The following is a 21,915-nucleotide window of genomic DNA, read 5'->3' as shown; positions in this document are numbered from 1 at the left end:
GTTTGAACCCCCACACAGCCATGAAGCTCACTGGGTGACCTTGGGCCAGTCACTGCCTCTCAGCCTCAGAGCAAGGCAATGGTAAACCCCCTCTGAATACTGCTTACCATGAAAACCCTATTCACAGGGTCACCATAAGTCGCAATCGACTTGAAGGCAGTCAATTTCATTTTTTTCACAATATCTCAGAGAGGAGGTCAGGTCTCCTGCTCCCGGTGCATTCAGTATAGCTGCCCCATTTCCCTGCTTTTTAAAGTTTGATAGAAATATCTGTGGGCTATCGTTATATTCTTAAACGGCAAGGTTTTTTGCCTAATAGTGAATAAGGATCTAACCCATTGAACCAAAAAGGTTCTTTACCCCTAGCAAAAGGATGGCTGTTACCGTCATTGCCTGCTAAGCAAATATCCTGTATTTGTAGATCTGATCTCCCTGAAGGAATGGCAGGATACTAATATGACAGAAAAACCACATGCCAAGTGGTTCAAGATTCCCAATAAGTAGCAGTATCTTGCTTGTTTGGGGCTGAATGACTAGAGCGTAGCTTGAGAAAGTATCATATAAAATGCCAAGGAGGCGTTTGCATGGGTGAAAGTTTGCTTATTGGAAGATACTTCTTGCCAGCCTTTATACCCCTGATGAAGGCCTAAATATACAAAGGTTATAAAGCGTTGGGCTTGGATTACAAATAAATACTTATTTTTGTAGCATTTTGGTTTTCCTTCCTCCTATTCTTATAAAAGTAGCCTCTCTCTGCCCTCTGCCACATTTGGGTATGTTTCTTCTTGCCAGCTTCATCAGAACGGGAGGACCTGCCTTATCTGTGTTTTCCATCTACCTGTTCACCATCACATTGACCAAGCTACTGGGACGCTCTTCTATTCCAGTCCACTGGGAGTAACTTTGCTGCCTATTTTGGCTAACAGGCAAACTGCCTTTGGCTGAAGGGCTCTCCTATGTACAAACATCTCTGCCCATTTAGAAACCTCAAACCCAGGAGGCACTCCACCGCGCCAGCTAGATCATCAAGTTACTTCTTGTGCCGCTCGTCTGTTAATGGCCATTCTCTTTATTTGGCTGAGATTACCTCACCCTTTTCAGTCTTCTGAACCAGTGTTCTTCAAGCTTGGACCCTCAGTTGTTGCTGGAGTACGGCTCTCATCCCTGACCATTGTCTAGGGATGATAGGATTTGTAGTCCAACAGCATCTGAAGACCAAAATTGAAGATCATTGTTCTAAACCATACTGCCTGTTCATTAAACCTTTGACCAGAGAGGTAATCTTTTCCAGGGTGGTGGTGGGGTGATTCTGGTTTGAGTTCAGGTTTGGTTCCAGTTCAAGTCAATAAAGATTTGATAATCTATATGTGCAGAGTGCTGTATTTTGTCATAATGCTAACACATTACTCTGCTACTTTTTGACATGTGCTTTTGCTGGGCCACCCGTGTTTATTAAGGAATAATGCAAAGAAACTGAAAAGAGTGTCTACCTGGGGCTGGAACTTTTTCCCCTACAAAAGTTACAGTAGGGGTTGCCAGGATGTCTATGTCTACACATGTGTTGGCAGAAGCCTTCCTGAGTGCCCGCAGTACACTTCGCACTGGGATTCCACTTGATCCCAGTGAAATTAGGCTTGAAAGAAGCGTTCTATTGCAGTCAATGCCGTGCATGCAGCCCACAACAGCTTTTCCAATTTGCATATGTGCCTACAGGCCCAAAAACTTTGGTGACCCCTGACTTACAGGAAAGCACATCCTACAATTATTGTTCAGATCAGTCACTTTTTGCATAGAGCAACATAGTATTTAATTCTATCCCCACAAATAGATGAAAAACGCAGATAATCATCATCGCAATATATCAATGCATGCAGAATTGTGCAGCTGCCATTTTGCTCAAATCTGCCAACACACTATAATTTTGTTCTCATCTGATTAATTGGTGTATATTGCTGAGGGGGAAGGAGAGAGAAGACAAAAAACCCATTCAAAACTACACAGGACAACATGACGAATACCTTATTTAAACCATTCAGAATTAGAACTCTGTTCAACTTGAACAGTATAATAATGCTTCTGTTTGGTTAGAAATATGGACAAATGTTTAGAATTTTTTTTATTAAGCACATTCCACAGTACAAAGCCTTATATCGTGAACAATATCTGTACAATTCAACAGTTGTCCAATAAGCTGTTCATACACAAACTTTCCAAACAGGTAACTGGCAAACATAATTACAAGTTAGAATAAGACTATCCCAGTGCTTTGAAACATTAATCTAGCAGTAACATATAGCTGCTCAGTAATGATTAGCAAAACAAAGTCCAGAGTACAGCCAGGATCACTATCATTAATCCCAAGAGCCAAGTTCTTTGGGTGCCAGTCACAAACTCCACAGCTATGTTACACCGAGCACAATCAAAAGTAGTTTAGGCTGCATCTTCAAATACCATTATTTCCCATGGAAAAACATGAATTTCATCTTACACATGCATTAAAAAAGGATAGTTTTCCATAAATACCTTTGTCTTCAGGGCTGCAATAGAAAGTCTTTCATATTACAACTATTAAAGGACATCAGGAGTGGGGAAGGGTCTTTCATATTGTAGCTGTCAGATGGTAGTTCCATAACTGTTGACCATATTAAAAACTGAGAACATGGGAACGTGTCCTCTTATGTGAGATTGGATCATATCCATGTAATAAGTCTTTGAAGTAGTGCTCTGAAGGGGGATTCATGAACTCAAAAGCAGTCGATTCGTAACACCTAGGAAGGCAAAGAGTGGAATACCAGAAGTAGCTCAAGTTGCACCTTTTTCACATCTGATGTGTGCTTTTATTTTCCATTGAACTGACAAGCTGGCAGGTGTGCAAGTGAAATATCCAGCCATAGGTGTTCCACTAAAATAAGTAGTATTCATTCATTGGTCATTTATATCGGTTATCAGCATTCCTTGACCCCTCAACCAAAAAAAAAAGGGGGGGGGGAGATAAATCAGGAGTGGCTGCAAAAGAAAAACAAATACAAACCGTATGACTAAGGAATGACAGAGTCCATATCCATGCGAACTACCCAGTTCCTAGACCATCCAGTATTATATTTTATTTGTTAATAATGTTCAAAACTAGCATAAGAAGTCACTAAACAATACTGCCTAACAATAACTTAAAAAGGTGACAGAGACTAGGGAGTTTGCTTTTGTATAGGGAAATGTATGACTAACTGCCACAACCAGCCATACTTTTGAAAGAGAAGACATTCCAATGATGTGTTGCCATGAACTGCCAGTTTTCTCAAAATAAATGGTAAGGAACCTTGACCATCCCCTACAAGGTCACAGTGGAACAGCAATTTCAATCTTCAGTTCAACGCATAAGCATGGTAAATCAAGGACTCTTTGAATGGATTGTAAAAGTTGTTACTATGTATGCAACTTTGGCCAATGGCTTAAGATGGTTTGCAAATATTGCAGCATGGAAAAACAAAACAATTTTTAACTTTTAATAAAAAAGAAGTTTTAGACGTTTAACATTAAGATGTTACACCCCAATTTCTTTAAAAAAAATCCTAATGAATACCAAAATCCTCCTTTTCACAGAGAAATATTTCTTAAGCAATCCCAACCCCATATGGTGCCAGTCGTAAGAATGCCTCAATGCTTAAAAACGTATGCCTTGGGCATCTGTATACAGTATCAGGAGACCCTGACTCCCAGCACTTGGAGGTTATGTTTATGTACAATATATCTACATGCTTATACAGTTACGGCATTTGGAAATTATGAGGCAAGCACACACGAAGGATCCAACTATACCAAGCATTAGGAGGCGAAGGAGTACGGCTGAAGTACAGGGTACAATTAAAAGAAAAGACAGTGCTGTACACCTAGTTTAGATAATCTAGCCCAATTTACAATATTTAAATTAAAGCAAATTACTGTTGCAGAAATAAGTAAACTATCATCCAAAATATTACTGATCCATTCAGAAATATTTCTACCAGTCCAATTGATACTCCTAGCCAACAGAAGAGGATCCGCATCAGTCATGAAACAAAGTCTACAGGAGGAGAATGACTTTGAAAGCAAAGCCCTGTACATTCTGGGTATATGTTTGGCACCCACAATTTCACAGAGAATGTTTTTCTTCTTCAGAGTCAGATAAAAGTGCAAAGCAAATATAAATTAGGCCAAGTCCTTCCTTGACATCTGATTTACTCCTGGAAAAACAAGCCATCAGTTCAGTGTATATGGGCAATTTACTCATGAAGCTTTGGATCTTGCATTGCAATGAAGGATAGACTGAATTTCTTCTACCCCAACTCAGTGAATTCCTTAATTTCTCAGAGGAGACCACTGAGTGAAGAAGGCCTGGTAAAGGTAAGTTTAGATATAGAGTTGTGCTGCTTCGCATCTACACAGCATCTAGAACCACTTCTGACTTTAGCGGTGGCTGATGTCTTCAGATGTGGAATAGCCGAATGTCCAGTAGTTCAAAGACTGTGGAATCCTACAAAAAAAAAAAGAAGACAGCAGAATTGTCTCTTACTGTCAGATTTTAGGCAACAGTGTACACATGTGATCCCGACTGGTCCTCTGCAAACGTGGCTTGCTTTGGCTTGAAAGCCCCTGAGTGTAACTAATCCCTGCCAAAAGTGGGGCTTGCATTTGGCAGCAGCCTGAATTCAAGTTGCAGCTGCAAAGGAGAAAAATATTCCTTTGTAGCATAAGTTTGAATTAAGGGTGGTATTCAGCTAAATAATTGCATGAGTGGAACAACTACTGCTTGCGCAATGGGAACCCCCCTTCCCCTGCAACATCCCAAATCTGCTCTGGAAAGTTGTGGGAACCCTCAGGACAGATTTAGGGAGCACACAGGGAAAGTGGATGGGGAGAATGTTCCATTGCGCAAGTACAAATCCTTGTGCTGACAGAACACTCACCTTAGTGCTACACTGAATACAATTCTACAACCAGGGCTGTAAATGAAGAAACGTGAGCACACGTGGATTCTTCCTTTGATGCTGAATCAACTGGCATCATATGACACCAGGTGACGGACAGGTGGGTGGCCCTACTCATTGGTCAAAAGTGGCCCATGGAGAGTGGCCCATGTCTGGATAGGGCCTGCTGACCAGATCCAGTTACCCACCACTGTTTGTTTTGATTTGATATTGTTAGCCACTATGCGTTTCCTCAGGGTTTAAATTAATTTTAAAGAAATGCCTAAGGGCATTCATTTCTCCACACACAAATAGCCTTTTCCCACAACTTACACAAAATAATTATTAAAACTTTCATGGTGTCATGTGATGGTGAACAACAAACTGATTTTTCAACAAAAGGGCTCAATGTGCAAGCTGCCAATCCGACCCCATCGACCGGATTCGGAGACACGAGCATAACTCTGCTTGTGCAATGGGGCTTCCCTGGCTTCTTCCATTAAAACACACACACGCACACGCCTGAGGCCCAAGGGACTCTCTGGAATGGTGTGTGATGGGGCATAGAAGGTTGCAGGGAGAGCGGAAAGCAAGAGAAATCCATGCGGCTGCCTTGTGCAAAAGTGTCCTTCTGTTTGTGCAAAAGTGTCCTTCTGCTTGTGCAAGACATCTCTGGATCCAAACCAGACTTACTTGATTTTAAAGCAGACATAATGAGTTCTCTCTGCAGCATTACACAGAAGTACAAGTACAATGCTTTATTGGTTCTCCTAAAACTAATACAGCCTGCTGCAATTAAGCACAAAATAATTGAATCTAATCTATTTCTTTCTTCCCAAGAGAGGCAGGCTTTGGTGCTCAATTATGACCATGGGAGTTTCACTATTAAAAGGTAAAAACTTTTTCTTTTTTTGCTTAAATGTTTAAATAACGGATTATATTAAGATTATCATATGGTAACAATTTTGATCTTGTTACAATAAAAAGGAATTCAACAGAAGGCAATTAAAAAAAATTCTTATAGCCAAGTGTGCTAGGGTTGTCAGAAATGATAGACTTTAAATGGAATATTCATTTGGGACACAGAAAAAAAAGAAGGGCAGGATTTGGTTAAAAAGTTAGAGACATGTTATTTGAGCACAGCACATAAAACTATTTTTCTAACTATTGTTAGTAATATTTGTTATTTTACAGCTTTCTGAAACAGAGCAACATTTCTTCCGTCTAATGCAGAAAACACTGAAGAACATATGAACCTGCCTTAAAAATGGAACCTGGCCATTGGAAGCCAAGCATAGTCTACATAGATGGCACAAGCCCTCCATTAGGGGTGGGGGACCTGTGGCCCTCGAGAGGTCACTGGACTCCCAACTCCCATCAGCCTCAGCCAGCATGGCCAATGGTGAGGGATGATGGGAGTTGTAATCCAGTATCTGAAGAGTCACAGATTCTCCATCTCTGCTTTAAGTGAAGATGCCAAGGACTGGAATCTCCTGCTTCAATAACTTGCCTGCTATTACCTACCTCTCTCTATTTGAGGGATACACAGCTTTTTGTTTCTAGGACAACTCAAACATAAGCCAGAGTTTGGAAATTGTCCAAGCCCTATACCAGTAAAGAGATATGGCCCCATTAACAATAGTATTCTATTGTAATTATTCTCCACACTCATTGCAGAGCATGACTCTTAGTGACTGGTGCCCATTCCTTCCCCCAAAACACGCATCCTATATTGCAACATGTGCCTCTAGCAAAACAGCACACTGCCGAAAGGTGGCGAGGGGCAGGGACAACAAGGAAAGGGAGTGCTAGATCCCCTTTCCTTACAATGACTGTTTCCCCATAAAAGTATTCTCTCACTCAATACATATACTCTTCTTTCGCGGAGGATGGGGAAGAGGAAGAATGTTCATCACTGGAAGCTACATCTCTGATGAGTTTGTGTATACATTATATTTCTCCATCATACACCCTAGTGTTAATTCATTTTACCCCTGGGGCAGGGCCTATTCAAGTTACGCTAGAGGTAGGCGGCAGTTAATCCGTGGTCAGTGAAGCCACACTTACCTTTGATGAACTGCTTCTAGCCACAAGTTAAAAAGAACTGTTATGGAACCACCACCCAAAGGTGTCTACACAGAGCATTTCATGCATCAAGCCACCAAGCTCCACTTCAGGAAAACAAAACTGGGATCATCTCTATAGTGCCATTACAGCTTATCAGTTTTCTAACTCAGACTTCCCCAATCTGGGACATCCAGATGTTGGGACGACAACTGTCATAACCTCCAGCCACTGGGAGTTGTAGTTCAACAACATCTGGAGGGCACCAGGATGGAGGAGGCTGTTCTAACTCATTTTGGCCACAAATCTCAAGTGAAAGCGGAGGTCAAACCAAGGTATGGTATTAGTAAATGAACTCAGAGGACAGATCCCATAAAATTAGAGAAATGCAAATATTGCCTCTTTAAAATATTGTCTTTTTAAAAACCACTGCTTCAGATAACTTTTAGGTTAAGTAAATGAGAGATATATGGAACTACTGCTAGTATCCAATATATAATTTATTATAATTAATGAATTTATGCCTCATCTTTCTGCAAAGAACACATGGCAAGTTACATGAAATTGGAAACAAGTCATATTAAGTCAATTTACTATAATTTGTCATGCTTAGGTAGCACAAATCATCCTTGTGGGCATAATCACTGGAAAAGGTGTGAACTTGTGCATACATAACAGCATCAGTGGCAACCCCTGAAGATCCCATTTGAGAAATGTCAAGATGCCACAACATGAACGTGGAAAATCCCAACACAAATATTTAATATTTAAATATTAAAGACAGTTGCTTTTAATCTACAGAAAAATCTCATTGAAAGCATTAAAGACGATTCACCTAATTACCAGGGATGGTGGTAACAGCAGGAACAACAAAGGCAACCTTAAGATAGTAAAGGCTTACCTTGGAGAGCGGTAAATTGCAGACTGTTATCTGGAGATGTAAGTGTATGTTCTGGATGGAGAGCGTGTCTCATTTTGTGCATTGGGGGGCACATTTAAAAAATCCCAAATCAAAATGGTATCATCATGGGAACTACTAATGATCTGAAATTCATCAAATTGGAGTCTAAACACACGTCCTGAGTGTTCCTGAAAAATTGATAAAGTTTGTGGTTAGTAGGGCAGTAGACTCCTTTTACCATGTTCATCTCTGTAATTAAAATAGTCATTTCTACTTGTAGTTGGAAGGAAACTGAACATGACAACTATGGGTTGTAGCAAACATTCAAATTTAGAGAAGATCCACTGAAGTTAATTGACATAAGTTAGTCATGTCCATTAATTTTAATTGGTCTACTCTGAGTTTAACTAAGGTTGTCTATATAACCCCATATTTGTCTCCCCACAGCAAACATCTGTGCAAAGTGCAGACACCAGGTGCATCTTTAAAACTGCTCTCAGTCAAACCTGTGCTGGGACACAGAAATCTGATCTCTCCTTCAATCTATTTATATTATACATCTGACAAAACTAGGCTTCTTAAAATACTTAGAACCAACTTTGGAAAGACCACCTCTAGAAATCAACGGAGCTGTTCTTTATCCCATGTTCTCTTGACACCTCTGTTTGCAAGACTGGCAAAGAGAAATACAGGTATCGATTCACACATTACTGAAAGAGTGTAAAGATTAGTGTACTAGATAAGCTGAATAAGAAAATGAAAAATGAAAAGGGGCTTCTGGATACAGGATATGATTGCATCAAGCATGGAGTGCTTTGGGCTTCCACCTTCCCAGTAAGAACTGCTCCCTCAGCTGAAGGCCTCCAGTGCCTGGCTACCACTACTTCTCTACATTCTGTTTAGAACTCCAGGAGGAAGCACACCTGCATACTAAAGGAGGGGAGGGGTGAGCTAAGAAAGGTGTAGACCTGGAGCACAAGTTAAAATGGGCAGAGAGGAGAACAGTGCCAACAACACTGTTGCCACATACTTCTGAAGCCCACCAAGGTCCACTATGCCCAGGAACAATTTTCCCCAGGAAGGACTCTGTCTGGTAATGCTTTAGGGAGTGAGGGATAATCTCAGTTGCTCCCAGAACTCTCCACCCAAATACACTAACCCATAGCATGTTGCAATGCAACAAACAGCATAACCATAAATCCAAGCCATTACCAGAAAACGCAAGTGTGATTCACTGTAAATTTTGTATCACATACAGACATATGGTCCATTCGGAAAGGAACAATGTGTGCAAAATTTGGCCTGTATCCATTTAACATTTTTGGAAGGAGCAACTAAGCCCCAGTGCTTAGAATTTTAAGAAGGTGATACATATCTTAATTGCACACACACTTCAGTCTTGATGAAAACCTTTTCACTTGTAGAACTGAGAGTCAGAATTAGGGAAGTTAAATAGCAAAAGATGGAATATTTTTAATTTTCAATTAGAAAAAAGTGGCTAACAATACAACAGAATGGCTGGAGTAATGTACAACACCAGTGTCATCTGAGGACATTTTTAAACTAATCAGTAAGTGTTGTCTTTCACACAGACAACATACCAATTAAATATTTTCTTTCAGCAATTATTCCATCAATTTGCAAAAGCATTAAATTTCCACTCTATAGTGGAATAGTATGAATAGTAAGAATAGTATGATCAAAATGCACTACTATTATTATTATTATTAAATAACAACAACGTTATCTATATCCCATCCTTCCTCCCAATAGGAGCCCAGGACGGCAAACAAAAACTCTAAAAACACTCTAACGTCATAAAAACAGACTTTAAAATGTATTAAAACAAAACATCTTTAAAAGCATGTTAAAAAAAATACTTAAAAACATCTTTTGTAAAAAAACTTAAAAACTATCTTAAAAGCAATTCCAACACAGATGCAGACTGGGATAAGGTCTCAACTAAAAAGTCTTGTTGAAAGAGGAAGGTCTTCAGTAGATCTACCAATATGTACATACCACTAGTGTACGTAAGCATAGTGTACTTGCTGGGGCACGGGGGTCAAGAGCAGCTTGCAAATCCCAAACTTTGATTTTGCTATAATGTAAAGAGAGAAAGTCGGTAAGAAAATCATAACACCCTCCAAGTTCTAAGTACCACAGAAAACTAAGCTCAAAAGTGGAAACAGAATTTATTTTAAAGCACATACCCATCATAGGCTCCGCTTACAATCCTCTTGTTATCAAATCTGATGCATCTAACCAGTTCTTCATGTCCTTCCAGCACTCTTAAACAGGCCCCACATTCGATATCCCAAAGCCTTAAAGAAACATCACATACAACCTTTTAAAAGCAATATGCGTCCCTTCTTACAGACCTCTGTCATTTCCATTTGAGCACAACCTGATTACCACCTAGCTAAGTCTGAAGTCCACATTCAACACAAAATTGGCTGTGGAATCGTCTGGAGGCATTCTGTGCAGATGCCCTGGAATAGGGATCACTACCCCCTCAAAACATTCAGAGTTAGCCATCATGAATAGTTAAGCTGAGTACTTGGCTCAAGCATTAAGGCCATTTTTCAAGCCTGGTAAACAAGTTTCCATACAGTTTTCCACTGTCCCAGTTGTTTTCATCCCTTGCCACATCTTCCCTCTGAGCTGATGCTGCACTTGGCTGAACACCGTGCAACAGGGTCCCTGGTCCCCCTCCTAGCCAGAACAGGCCAGCCTATTTTGTGCAACAAATACATGCACAATGGCTTCTTTCTCTTCTAGAAATTCACCTGCGGCCAACTGCTATTTGTATCAGGTGAGTAAGCTTGTAACAAATAGCAAACCTAGCTCATAAAGACTGAGTAAACCACACAACTCCCAGGGGATGGTCTGAAGGCACATGAGGCTACCATCTAGCTAAATCTAAGGAAGCCTGGGGATGGCTAGTGCCCTCCTGGGTACCATGATGGAAGAAAGGTGGGATATGTCATACATCCAATCCTGCCTGTCCCCCAAAATAGCCAAATAAACATCCAGCAAGAAAAGAACACAAAAAATGGGAATATGATACTTAGACAGAATTGGACTGAAACATACTACTTCCATTTATATGCACAGATTACACATGCACGCATGCTAGCTACCTAATGGTATTGTCCGATGATCCGCTCACAACAAGTCGATCCCTGTACTGGAGGCAGGCAATGCCCCGCTTGTGCCCATTAAGAGTGCGGACAAATTCACATGTGCTTGTGCTCCAAACCTGCGGGAAAAATAAGTATTTAGTGACCAAATATGTAGGGACAGCTGGGCCCATTATGAAATTGTGCACTAAAAAAAGACACGGCTCAGTAGTTATTATGGAATGGGATGAAGACAAAAATACAATTTCCATTCCAGAGGTCTGCATTATCAATAGCTGATGGAATGTTTTCCAGTGCAATCCAGCAAGTTGTTATATTTTGAATAGTATGTAATATTTTGACAAAGATCAACACTACCTCATGACATGAACTGAGGTGTCCACCAGGACTTTTCTACCTCCCCCCTCCCGCTGCAGGCCCCTGCACTCCCCCACCCCCAGTCTCTTCTGAGGGTCACAGCTCAGGAAAGACTGGCACAGGGGGGCTGCAGTGATATGGGGAAATGATGCAGAAAGTTCCTCGCACAAACTGCTTCCACCTGATTTTGAACTATTAGTCCTCTCACTGAACACCTCACCCTACACTGGGTCCTTCAAGCCTGTTAGTGGGTTGCAGAAGGGAGAAGAGAGGCAAGGGGTTCCCCTTGTGTCAGTGTCCCTGCGGTAAGTCTCGACTGGATACACCCCATTATTTATGGTGTAATCTTCACTTATCTAACAGCCAATTTTGCCTAATCCTAAACAACACTCTTTGGAGGATTGGTGAGTTCACGCCTGGGATGAATAAAATGATCTGGCATAAATGTGTCCTTGAAGCACAGCATTTTAAAAGGCAGCAAAATTTAATGTTGCTGTTGAGGAAGAAAGCTGGGAAAAAGTGGTCTACAGGTATGCTTCGTTTTTCAGAATAGCTGTGCTGATTGAAAAAGGACACCTCATTTTAATGGCGGTGGAAACGGAAAGCTGCCTTATTTATGTATTTAGCGGTAGCCAATTAAAGTTTAAACCAGGTGTGAGGAGCCATTTTCAGGCCAAAGTTCCTTGTGGGAACTTTTTATTGGGGGGGGGGAGTGGTACATGCCAGTGGTGGGCATGGCTAGAGGCAAAAGCAGGCAGAGCAATGGATATGATCCCCACCTTTGCACAGCAGGCTGTATTCTTGCCACATGAACATCAAAGTCTTCTACAGCCCCCCCCCCCCCAGTCTCTCAAGGTAAGCAAGAGGCATTATCACAATTCGAGGACCGAGTCCAGTCAGGCACAAACAATGTGCACAGTAGGGCTGATGAAGGGTGTGGCTTAGGGAGAGGCCAGACAGAGAGGTCCCTGGGCAGAATGAGGTTCCCCACCCAGGCTTAAATTAATCTATTTAACCTCATGGCAAGAGTCACCAAGAAGTAGTACTAAAAAAGTTTAAAGGCAATTAGAGGAATTATTCCAGTGGGTATTTCACTATCATCATAGGCATGTTTTCCCATAATTCCTTTCTGAATTTTCCATTTTGAGAGACTTATTGTCAACTTACTTTAATGGTCCTATCACCTGAGGCGGATACAATATACTTATCATCGAAGTCAACAACATTAACAGCAGCCCGATGGCCAACTAATACACGGCGCAGAGTGATGTCAGTTGGTGAGGCCATATCCCAGACAGCAATAGATCTGTCCTTTGAACAAGTCACCATTAAGCCATTACTGAAACGCAAGTGAAGCACTGCCTCATTGTGATGAATCAATGTGTTTAGGACTTCGCCTGTATTCACATCCCAAACTCTGCAAAAAAAGACAGACAGACACACATATAAACTGAATCTGGATCAAACGATAGAGCTCATCTCATTTGCGTGTGTGGGGGGACAACTTTCAACTATTTCAAACCCCAGACTGCTAATGTCACACAATTTCTGAACGCTTACGTTGTAATATATAACAATTAAATGGTAGCAGCGGTAGGGGCAGCATTCCCACAAAATCCTGTCACCTTCCTTCCATTCAGTAAGCCCTGTCCTCTTACAGAAGTTAAACTCCATCAATTACATGATGTCACTTTCACAGGGCTGCTACAAGACACAACTACATGACTAGTGGCAGACTCTGCTCTGAGAAGCAATGTCGCTGCCAAACAGCTGAAAACCGGCAGGGTGAGGGGGTGAAGTGCAATGGAAAAAGTGGTGGGTGGAAGAGGGTGCTTAACCCTTCCCTTACCAATCTTCTGCAAATATCTTCCTACGGCTACTTCACCTTCCCCAAATTCCAGATATATTGGGCATGTTATGTGGCTGACAGAGGAAGGGAAAGTCTCTTCCTTGTGCCAGCTGCTTCCCCACTGCAGGTTGATCCCATCCAACAACTTTTAGGTGATGGGTAGAGGCCAAGATTCAGTGCATCTGTGTCTGCAGTGATAATGGCAGAAGCCATAATTTACAGAATTTAATTAATTAAACACTTAATTGGTTAATAAATCCAAGACTGGCTAATGCCGGAAACACTGGGGAATATACAATTCCTAATACAGGTGGGCAATCCCTCTTTTCCCTTCTCTTTTTCACAAAAAGGTTGCACCCAGAGAATTGGCTGTGCATTTTCCTTTACCCTCAAGTCTTCTTCTCGCTAGATGCATAGATATAAAAATACTCACCTCACAGTAGAGTCAGAAGATCCAGTTACAATGACTCTTTCATCATACTGCAGACAGAGAACGGAGCCAGTATGTCCTGTTAATACTTTCAAGCATTCCAATCCTGTTTTATCCCAGATCTGCCAAACAGAAACCCAGGAGAATTATTTAAATACAGAATCTCTCCCTATCTCTGTCTGTAAAGCCATGTCAAACAGAGTCCACAGTCCACTCTGCCACGAGAGGACACAGGTTTTTTCCATTTGTTTGGTCCTCCCGTGTCTTTTCGGAAATGCAGAAAAACATACTTTGTTACATAATTCGTTATGTATTCGTTACATACATAAACGTTCCCACCCTCCACATGTTGGGGCTGAACTTCCAGAGAAAAGAAACAGCCACCGCCATGTCCACCTCCTTCTCCAGGCAAGGCCCAGGCCCCTGAGCTGCTGCTGTTGCCGCCCAGCATGAACCACCACCAGCAACAGCAGCATCTGAGCGAGCCCGAGGATGCGGAGATGGAAGCAAGCGTATCTGGACACATTGGATTTGCTTTGCCTGCCACCGCCAGCGGAGGCCAGTCCGAACCCCAGCAGCCTCAAGCTGTGGAGCCTCCCCGCTGCCAGCAGCACCACCATCTCCTAATCTTCCTCCAGCGCTCCTCGCCGTGTCCTCCTGGCGCAGGGCCTCCTGCTCTACAACAACAACAGCCGCCACGTCTGCCTCTCCTTTCAAACAAGGCCCAGGCCCCCGAGCCTGAGCTGCCGCAGCCTGACATGCACCACCACCACCACCACCAGCTGCAGTAGAAGCCTGGGCAGCAGCAGCCGAGCGAGCCTGAGGACGTGGAGATGAAAGCAAGTCTATCTGGACACTGGGGGAAGACACAGATTCCCCATCACACAAGGGGGGAGAGCGTGCTCACTTGCCTCGCCTCCTGTGTCACATTCCCAACAGCCCGACATTCCTACCCTCCACATGTTGGGCCTGAACTTCCACAGAAGTGGACACTGTAGTCGTATAGGCTCTCTCTCTATACCATTTAAACCCCTACATGGTCAGGGTCCTAAATTGCACAGGGAGCCTATGCAGCCACAGGAGCCTCCCCACTGCAGAGATTCACCCACAGCGCAGGGACAGGCCTTTGGAATACAATGGGGGGGGCAGAGCCAACAAGCATGTTCCCATTCTCCCCTCTCATGTGATGAGGAAGGTATTCAAGTAACTTTGAATGAATGAATATTTATTGCGGTCATAGACCAAAATACATATATACATCAGTAAAAGCAACAAAGTACAAAAAAATAACTTAAAAACAATTAAACAGTTAAAATTTCATTATAGCCTGGGTTACACCCACATCCAACCCTCCTCGGCTTGACATAGATCTCCAGCACTGGATAGCAGCAGAGCAAAAACTAGCAACTTAGCTGTTATCTGTGGAGTCTGATTGGATAAAAGGTAATTTGCGTAAAAAGCCTCACTTCTACCAGGGAGATTTTGTAAAATTGGAGCGATTAACTGAAATCTGAGATCTCGATAGAATAGGCAATTCAAGTAATTTTAATGACTTGAGGCTCCTTCCAGAAGAGCTTAATGGGAACAAGGAAATTGGGACTCAATTCTTCCATCAGAAATACACAAATTTAAGTCAATCTACTGTAAGCATAGAGCTTGTGTGTGTGTTTTGTATATAATGAATTTATTAGTTTTCATAAATGTAACACTATGTTAGCCATCTTGGGCATTTTCTTTTAAATGGAAAAGCAGGGTGTAATACATTTTTAATCAATAATAAATATATAAACCTCTGGAATAGAACAGCAACGTTAAAAATTATATCCTGCCTTTCATATCTACTTTTCTTCTTCTTGAGAGAAGCAGAATGTAGCAGAGGTTCAAAGGGGCGCCAAGTTGTACTTTATTCTAAAGGGCTTGAGTTTTCCTAAGCTGCTATCGAGCAGATGATCTACCACTGTGGAGCAATAAAAAAACAATCTCAGCACAACCAAGACAAGACAGGAAAATCATCTTAAAAAAAAAAAAAAAAAGCATCTATCCCAAGCCCTAAACAGAATGCATCAACCCTGATAGCTCCTCTCAAAAACAAAACAAGTAGTCAAGAAAGTCCTTTACCTTGATGGAGTTGTCCCTTAAACCACTGATAATCTTCTCATCATCATACTGTAAACAGTAAACACCTTTACTGTTTTCAGAACGGCACTGAATTCTTTGCAAGTTGTGCCTTCCGCATCGCCAGTTAGACTCTATAGTCTAGAAGAGACCAAAAATGTGTTGGGTGATGTAGAATCCTGTCACATTTTCTTACCACTGATGTTTAAGACTTATGTTGCAATCCTATACCCACTTACCTAGAAGAAAGCCCCACTGACTATGGGAGTTACTTATGAGTAGACATGAAGAGGAGTGTGCTGCAAGTGAGGAATATTTTTATACCCTCCCCAAATAACATTCCAATGCCCTTATTTCCTCTTAGAGTTGTAATATTAAGTGCAGAGCAGCATCTATGTTAATGAACCTAGCATTGCTTTTTGCCACAGAGTTCTGCTTGCAAACCCAGTTTGCCCAGTCCTAGGAAATTGGAAAGAAAAGCACATGATATCTACCCTTCATCTGATTTCCAAATAAGTACAACATATCAAATAAACCGAAATAAAGGGAAACTTCTTTCTGGTTTGAGTCTTAGTCCTATAATTTGATCAGGATGGATAACAACCAATGGTCTCCTTCCAACACAATAAAAACACAAAAAAATTAAAACAGATAAAAATACAGTTAGGAAATGTAGGGGAGTGATATTAAAAGGGGGCTAAAAAGGTAAAACGAAAAGGGACTGCAATCTTAAACATACTTACCTAGTAGTAAGTCCAACTGAACTCAATGGGACTTACTTCTGAGCAGGCATAGAACTACACTGTACCTGACACTTTTAAAAGAACAGCTTTGCATAAAATGAAATCTGAATGTAATACAAATATGCTGAATTATATACCTCTCTTACGTATCAATGCATGAACCTCTATCACAGACACTGACGTAAAAGCTGGTTTATTTGATTTCTACATGTATGACAAATTGGGCCCAGCAACAAAATGTTGCACTAACCTTGGTGTATGTAGTGCCTGCAGCTGAGGGGCTGAAAAAGCAAACATCACCATCAAGGACAAGAGTCTCTGCTTCTATAATAGGTTTTACTTGTGTGTGTGTGTGTGTGTGTGTGTTAGGTGCCTTCAAGTCGATTTCGACTTACGGCGACCCTACGAATCAGTGACCTCCAAGAGCATCTGTTATAAACCACCCTGTTCAGATCTTGTAAATTCAGGTCTGTGGCTTCCTTTATGGAATCAATCCATCTCTTGTTTGGTCTTCCTCTTTTTCTTTCTTTTTTATTCAACATAAAGTAGAAATACATAATGTTCCAATTTGATTACATAAAGGCATTAGACAAAAGGATATGGGATAAACAAAAGGAAACATCAAGGAAAAGGATTTTTTTTTTAAAAAAAGAAATAATATAGGTGATCATTAAGGTTAACTTCTTACACCTTCACATTTTAAGCATAGTAATATAGTATAACAGTTTCCTATATTAAGGTAAATAAATTAAATGGAGCTATTTCATCTATCATTTTGTCATTCTAGAATTGTATAAATAAAGCCCATTTCTCTACAAATTTATTTTGATGGTTATAATCCACCGCATTTCTATTATAAGTCATTTTTATCATTAATATGGTCTCCCAAGTTTTTTTCAACCAATCCATCAATGTTGGGGGTTTGTTATTCTTCCATTTTTGCGTGATACATATTTTTGCCACTGTAAGCAAAGTTGCTACTAATTGAAAATCTACATTAACAATTTCTTCACAAAATAAGCACAGAACAATTGTTTTAGGATTTTTTGATATCGTTTGACCTGTAATATCCTGTATTATATTTAAAATTCCATTCCAAAAAGGTTTTATTTTAACACAGCTCCAAAATAGATGTATAAAGTCTGCCTTACTTCTTCTACATCTCCAACAGTACATATTTTGATTAAATATTTTGCTTAATCTATGTGGTGTTAAGTACCATGATAAACTGCTTTAAAAAATTTTTTTCTTTCAAATTACTATTTGATAATGTAGTTGGAATATTCTTAAACAACCAAATCCACTCTTCTTCTGATATTGATAGATTAAATTTCTCTAGATTTTTGTTCCATTTCTTTTTGTATGTTGAGTGTAATTGTTGCATACTTAATGAGAGGATTTGATATATTTTAGCAGTAGCTTTTTCTCTGACTGTAATAAAAAAATCTCAAAAGCAGTAGGAGAACGTGGATTTCCGTATTTTGTTTTTATTTGTTCTACTATATGCCCTAATTGAAAAAACTGAAATAATGGAGGCCTCTTATTATTCAAGGTTTCAGCTGTATTTTCATAAGAATGAATGAATGAATGAGTTTATTGCAGTCATAGACCAACATAAATATATACATCATTAAAAGGAGAACAAAAATTTTCAGTAAAAACAGCACAGAACAATCAGACTCATTAAAACTGGGTCTACGTCAGCAGGTTAACCATCAACTTAACAGAGTTCTTCTGCAATGGATAGCGGCGGAACAAATACTAGCTATCTTAGCTGATATCTGGGGGGACTGGTCGGATAATAGAAAAGCAACATAAAAAGCCTCATTTCTACCAGGGATGTTTTGTAAGATTGGAATAATTAGCTGGGATCTAAGGTTGCGGTAGAATAAACAGTGTAGTAACACGTTCCACCGATTCTCCTGCCCCGTCACCACATGGACATTCAATATACATCCTAATTCCAAAGAAAGGGGATCCCAGGGAATGCAGTAATTATCGAACGATTGCCTTAATATCCCATGCAAGTAAAGTAATGCTCAAGATTCTACAACAAAGGCTCTTACCATATATGGAGTGAGAAATGCCAGATGCTCAAGCTGGATTTAGAAAGGGAAGGGGCACCAGAGATTGTATTGCAAACATACGCTGGATAATGGAACAAATGAAGGAATTTCAGAAGGAAATCACCTTGTGCTTTATAGGTTACAGCAAAGCCTTTGAAGGTGTAGATCAGCCTTTCACAACAAGTGTGCCTCCAGATGCTGTTGGACCACAACTCCCATCAGCCTCAGCCAGCATTGCCAATGGCCAGGAAAAATGGGAGTTGTGGTCCAACAACATCTGGAGGCACACTGGTTGGGAAAGGCTGGTGTAGATCATGAAAAACTATGGAATGCTTTAAAAGAAATGGCGGTGCCACAGCATCTGATTGTCCCGATGCACAACCTATATTCTGCCACAAGAGGCTACTCTTAAGGACAGAATATGGAGAAACCAATTGGTTCTCAACTGGAAAGGGTGTGAGACAGGGATGTATTTTATCACCCTATTTATTTAATCTACACGCAGAACATATCATACAGAAAGCAGGATTGGATCAAGATGAAGGAGGTGTGAAAATTGGAGGGAGAAATATCAGTAATTTAAGATATGCAGACTATACTATACTACTAGCAGAAACCAGTAATGATTTGAAACAATTGCTGATGAAAGTTAAAGAGGAAAGCACAAAAGCAGGACTGCAGCTCAATGTCAAAAAGACTAAAATAATGACAACAGAAGATTTACGTAACTTTAAAGTTTGACAATGAGGACATTGAACTTGTCAAGGATTATCAATAGCTTGGCACAGTCATTAACCAAAATGGAGACAATAGTCAAGAAATCAGAAGAAGGCTAGGACTGGGGAGGGCAGCTTCCCGATCTCTATGTATGGATGTGAACGTTGGACAGTGAAAAAAGCGATTAAGAGGAAAATCAACTCATTTGAAATGTGGTGTTGGAGGAGAGCTTTGCACATACCACGGACCGCGAAAAAGCCAAATAATTGGGTGTTAGAACAAATTAAACCAGAACTGTCACTAGAAGCTAAAATGATGAAACTGAGGTTATCATACTTTGGACACATCATGAGAAGACCTGATTCACTAGAAAAAGACAATAATGCTGGGAAAAACAGAAGGAAGTAGAAAAAGAGGAAGGCCAAACAAGAGATGGATTGATTCCATAAAGGAAGTCACAGATCTGAACTTACAAGATCTGAACAGGGTGGTTCATGACAGATGCTCTTGGAGGTCACTGATTCATAGGGTCACCATAAGTTGTAATCAACTCGAAGGCACATAACAACAACAAAAGTTAACATCGAGCCTACTGATATCTCCCTCAGATGCAGCAATGTGCAAACAAACAAGATTGGCACTCTCCCCCAAACTTTGCAAATAGAAGGAATGATACAGTACGCTATATATTTACTAGTGTGGCAAATCAGCCACAGTGTGGGCATTTACCTTCCATCTCATGGAGAATCTCCCTTTTGCCCTGGAACTAATCACCCACAATTCCAGATTGAGCACACCTAACTCTGTCTTAAAACTAGTGACCTTGCTGAGTTTTCTGCACAGGAACACACAGCCAAGGAGAAATTCACAATTGTTTCTCTTTGTCTATATTGCTATAGTTGGGTTGGGCAACAAGCATGTGGGTTGCATGACCAAAGGTTTTGGATTATAGTCTTAGGTAGTATAAACACCTTCAGGAAATGCATGAATTATAAAATGGGAAACTTGATATAAACCCATCACCCCAACTTCTAATAATTTAAACAGCTAATTAAAATCTCCATGATTTAATCTACCCTACATTTGATGAGTATAAAATAGTCCTGACACAGTCAGGTTGTATTCAGCATAGAAATCCAGTTATAATACTTTAACTCGACCGTGGTTATGCATATGCGCTTTCAGCTGTTTATAGTTCTCCACACTGGCCACGTGGGCACCACCTGAATTGGTCCAAATATTTTGGAATGTCACTAATTCTTGAGGTATTGTACATAAGAGCTAGTTCACCAAAAAAAACACCAGCCAAAAGAATTCTACCTAAGAGTTTAGGAGAAATATGCTTTCCATTTTGTGAAATTTCCAGATTTTTAAAAAGCTCCTTTATAAAGTTACCAGAAGTAAATGTGGGCTGCAAATCAAAGCAAATGAAGTATGTTTTTCATCCCTGGGCCAGAGAGCTGTGAATCAGTAAGATCCATGCAGGTGCACAGTTTAATTCTATGAGTAGATGCGATTTCAGAGACTTATTAATGTGGTGTTGCTACTGTGTGAAAATATTTCATATTTTTGAGAATTTGTGAAATCCCTTTTACTGTGTCAGTTGCCAGTATAGTGGGAAAGTAGCCACAATACATAAAAAGTATACAGCTGCACAGAAATTGGCAGGAGTAAAAACATATGACAGTACAAAGCAAAAAGATTAGTGAGAACTAAATATAGCCAAGTGGGTGGGTGCTATGGAGCACCGTCAGGAAAAGGGCCGGCTGAATGTTGTCCTTTGCAACCAGGTACCCTGTAGTTTGCCATTATGAATTGTCTTATATGCAGATATAACATGGGCCAAACACCAAACCATGATTTGGCAACCAGGAGTACCCTGACACTTGTGCACTTCTTCACTCTCACAAAGGAATTCCCCTCCCACCTCTCCACTTTCCATTTCGGAGATTACTATAGCTAGGGCTATGTCATATCTACACTGAAATTTTCACTAACTGTAGCTAGCTTAAACTGCAACTTGCAAACTAGACTCTGGCCGCAGTTTCAGGGTTCGCTACCCTCAGGCAAGAGAAGATTTTGTTCAGCTAATGCACTTTGTCATTTCCTAGAAGATTATAGCTTTGCCACACTTGTGATTCATGCCTTTTTAGTGGATTGATTACTCAATATTCAAAGTGCTCTACATGGTGCTGCCCTTGAAGACTGTTCAGATACTTCAGTCACTACTGAATCTTGATGCCTGCCCTTTAACAGGAATTGGGCTTAGATGGCACATTATGCCAATTCTTGCTGAAGTTGCTGCACCTGCAAAGGTCTGGTTTCATTTCAAGGTGGAGGCTATGACCTATGAAGGCCTAAGTGGCCTGCGCCTTAGGGAGCACCTTTTCTCATGCTAGCCTTTCCCTCTCATTAAGATGTACAGAAAGAGTTCAGCATTCTATGTACCTCCTTCCCTCTCCATATTAAAAATGGTAGAATGGGGAGGGGGGATTATGTAAAGCCTGCAGACTTTATATGGGTCATGGAATCCAGCTTTTCTTAGGACAGAATTTGAGCTGCCCACGTACAGATTTTGTTTCTTAATATG

At 40.7% G+C, this 21,915-nt stretch overlaps 1 protein-coding gene across 7 annotated transcripts in view; it reads right to left on the bottom strand.

Moving 5' to 3' along the window:
* Positions 1-2,128: 2,128 nt before the first annotated feature.
* FBXW11 (F-box and WD repeat domain containing 11) overlaps positions 2,129-21,915 on the bottom strand; it is a 101,827-nt gene continuing 82,040 nt past the window's right edge. For all 7 annotated transcript variants that reach the window (XM_061622468.1, XM_061622470.1, XM_061622466.1 and 4 more), the window contains 8 exons: positions 15,803-15,940; positions 13,688-13,806; positions 12,573-12,822; positions 11,049-11,167; positions 10,119-10,229; positions 9,928-10,006; positions 7,909-8,096; positions 2,129-4,510 (listed from right to left, as the gene is read on the bottom strand). In XM_061622468.1, coding sequence (XP_061478452.1) covers positions 7,935-8,096; positions 9,928-10,006; positions 10,119-10,229; positions 11,049-11,167; positions 12,573-12,822; positions 13,688-13,806; positions 15,803-15,940 — 978 coding nt within the window. In that variant the 3' untranslated portion in view covers positions 2,129-4,510; positions 7,909-7,934. The remainder of the gene's footprint in view (positions 4,511-7,908; positions 8,097-9,927; positions 10,007-10,118; positions 10,230-11,048; positions 11,168-12,572; positions 12,823-13,687; positions 13,807-15,802; positions 15,941-21,915) is intronic.

The sequence above is a fragment of the Rhineura floridana genome, chromosome 4 (assembly GCF_030035675.1).
Source record: "Rhineura floridana isolate rRhiFlo1 chromosome 4, rRhiFlo1.hap2, whole genome shotgun sequence".
Lineage (NCBI taxonomy): Eukaryota > Metazoa > Chordata > Lepidosauria > Squamata > Rhineuridae > Rhineura > Rhineura floridana.
The sequence above is the reverse complement of the archived record's forward strand: the minus strand, read 5'-3'. Positions and strand labels throughout refer to the sequence as shown.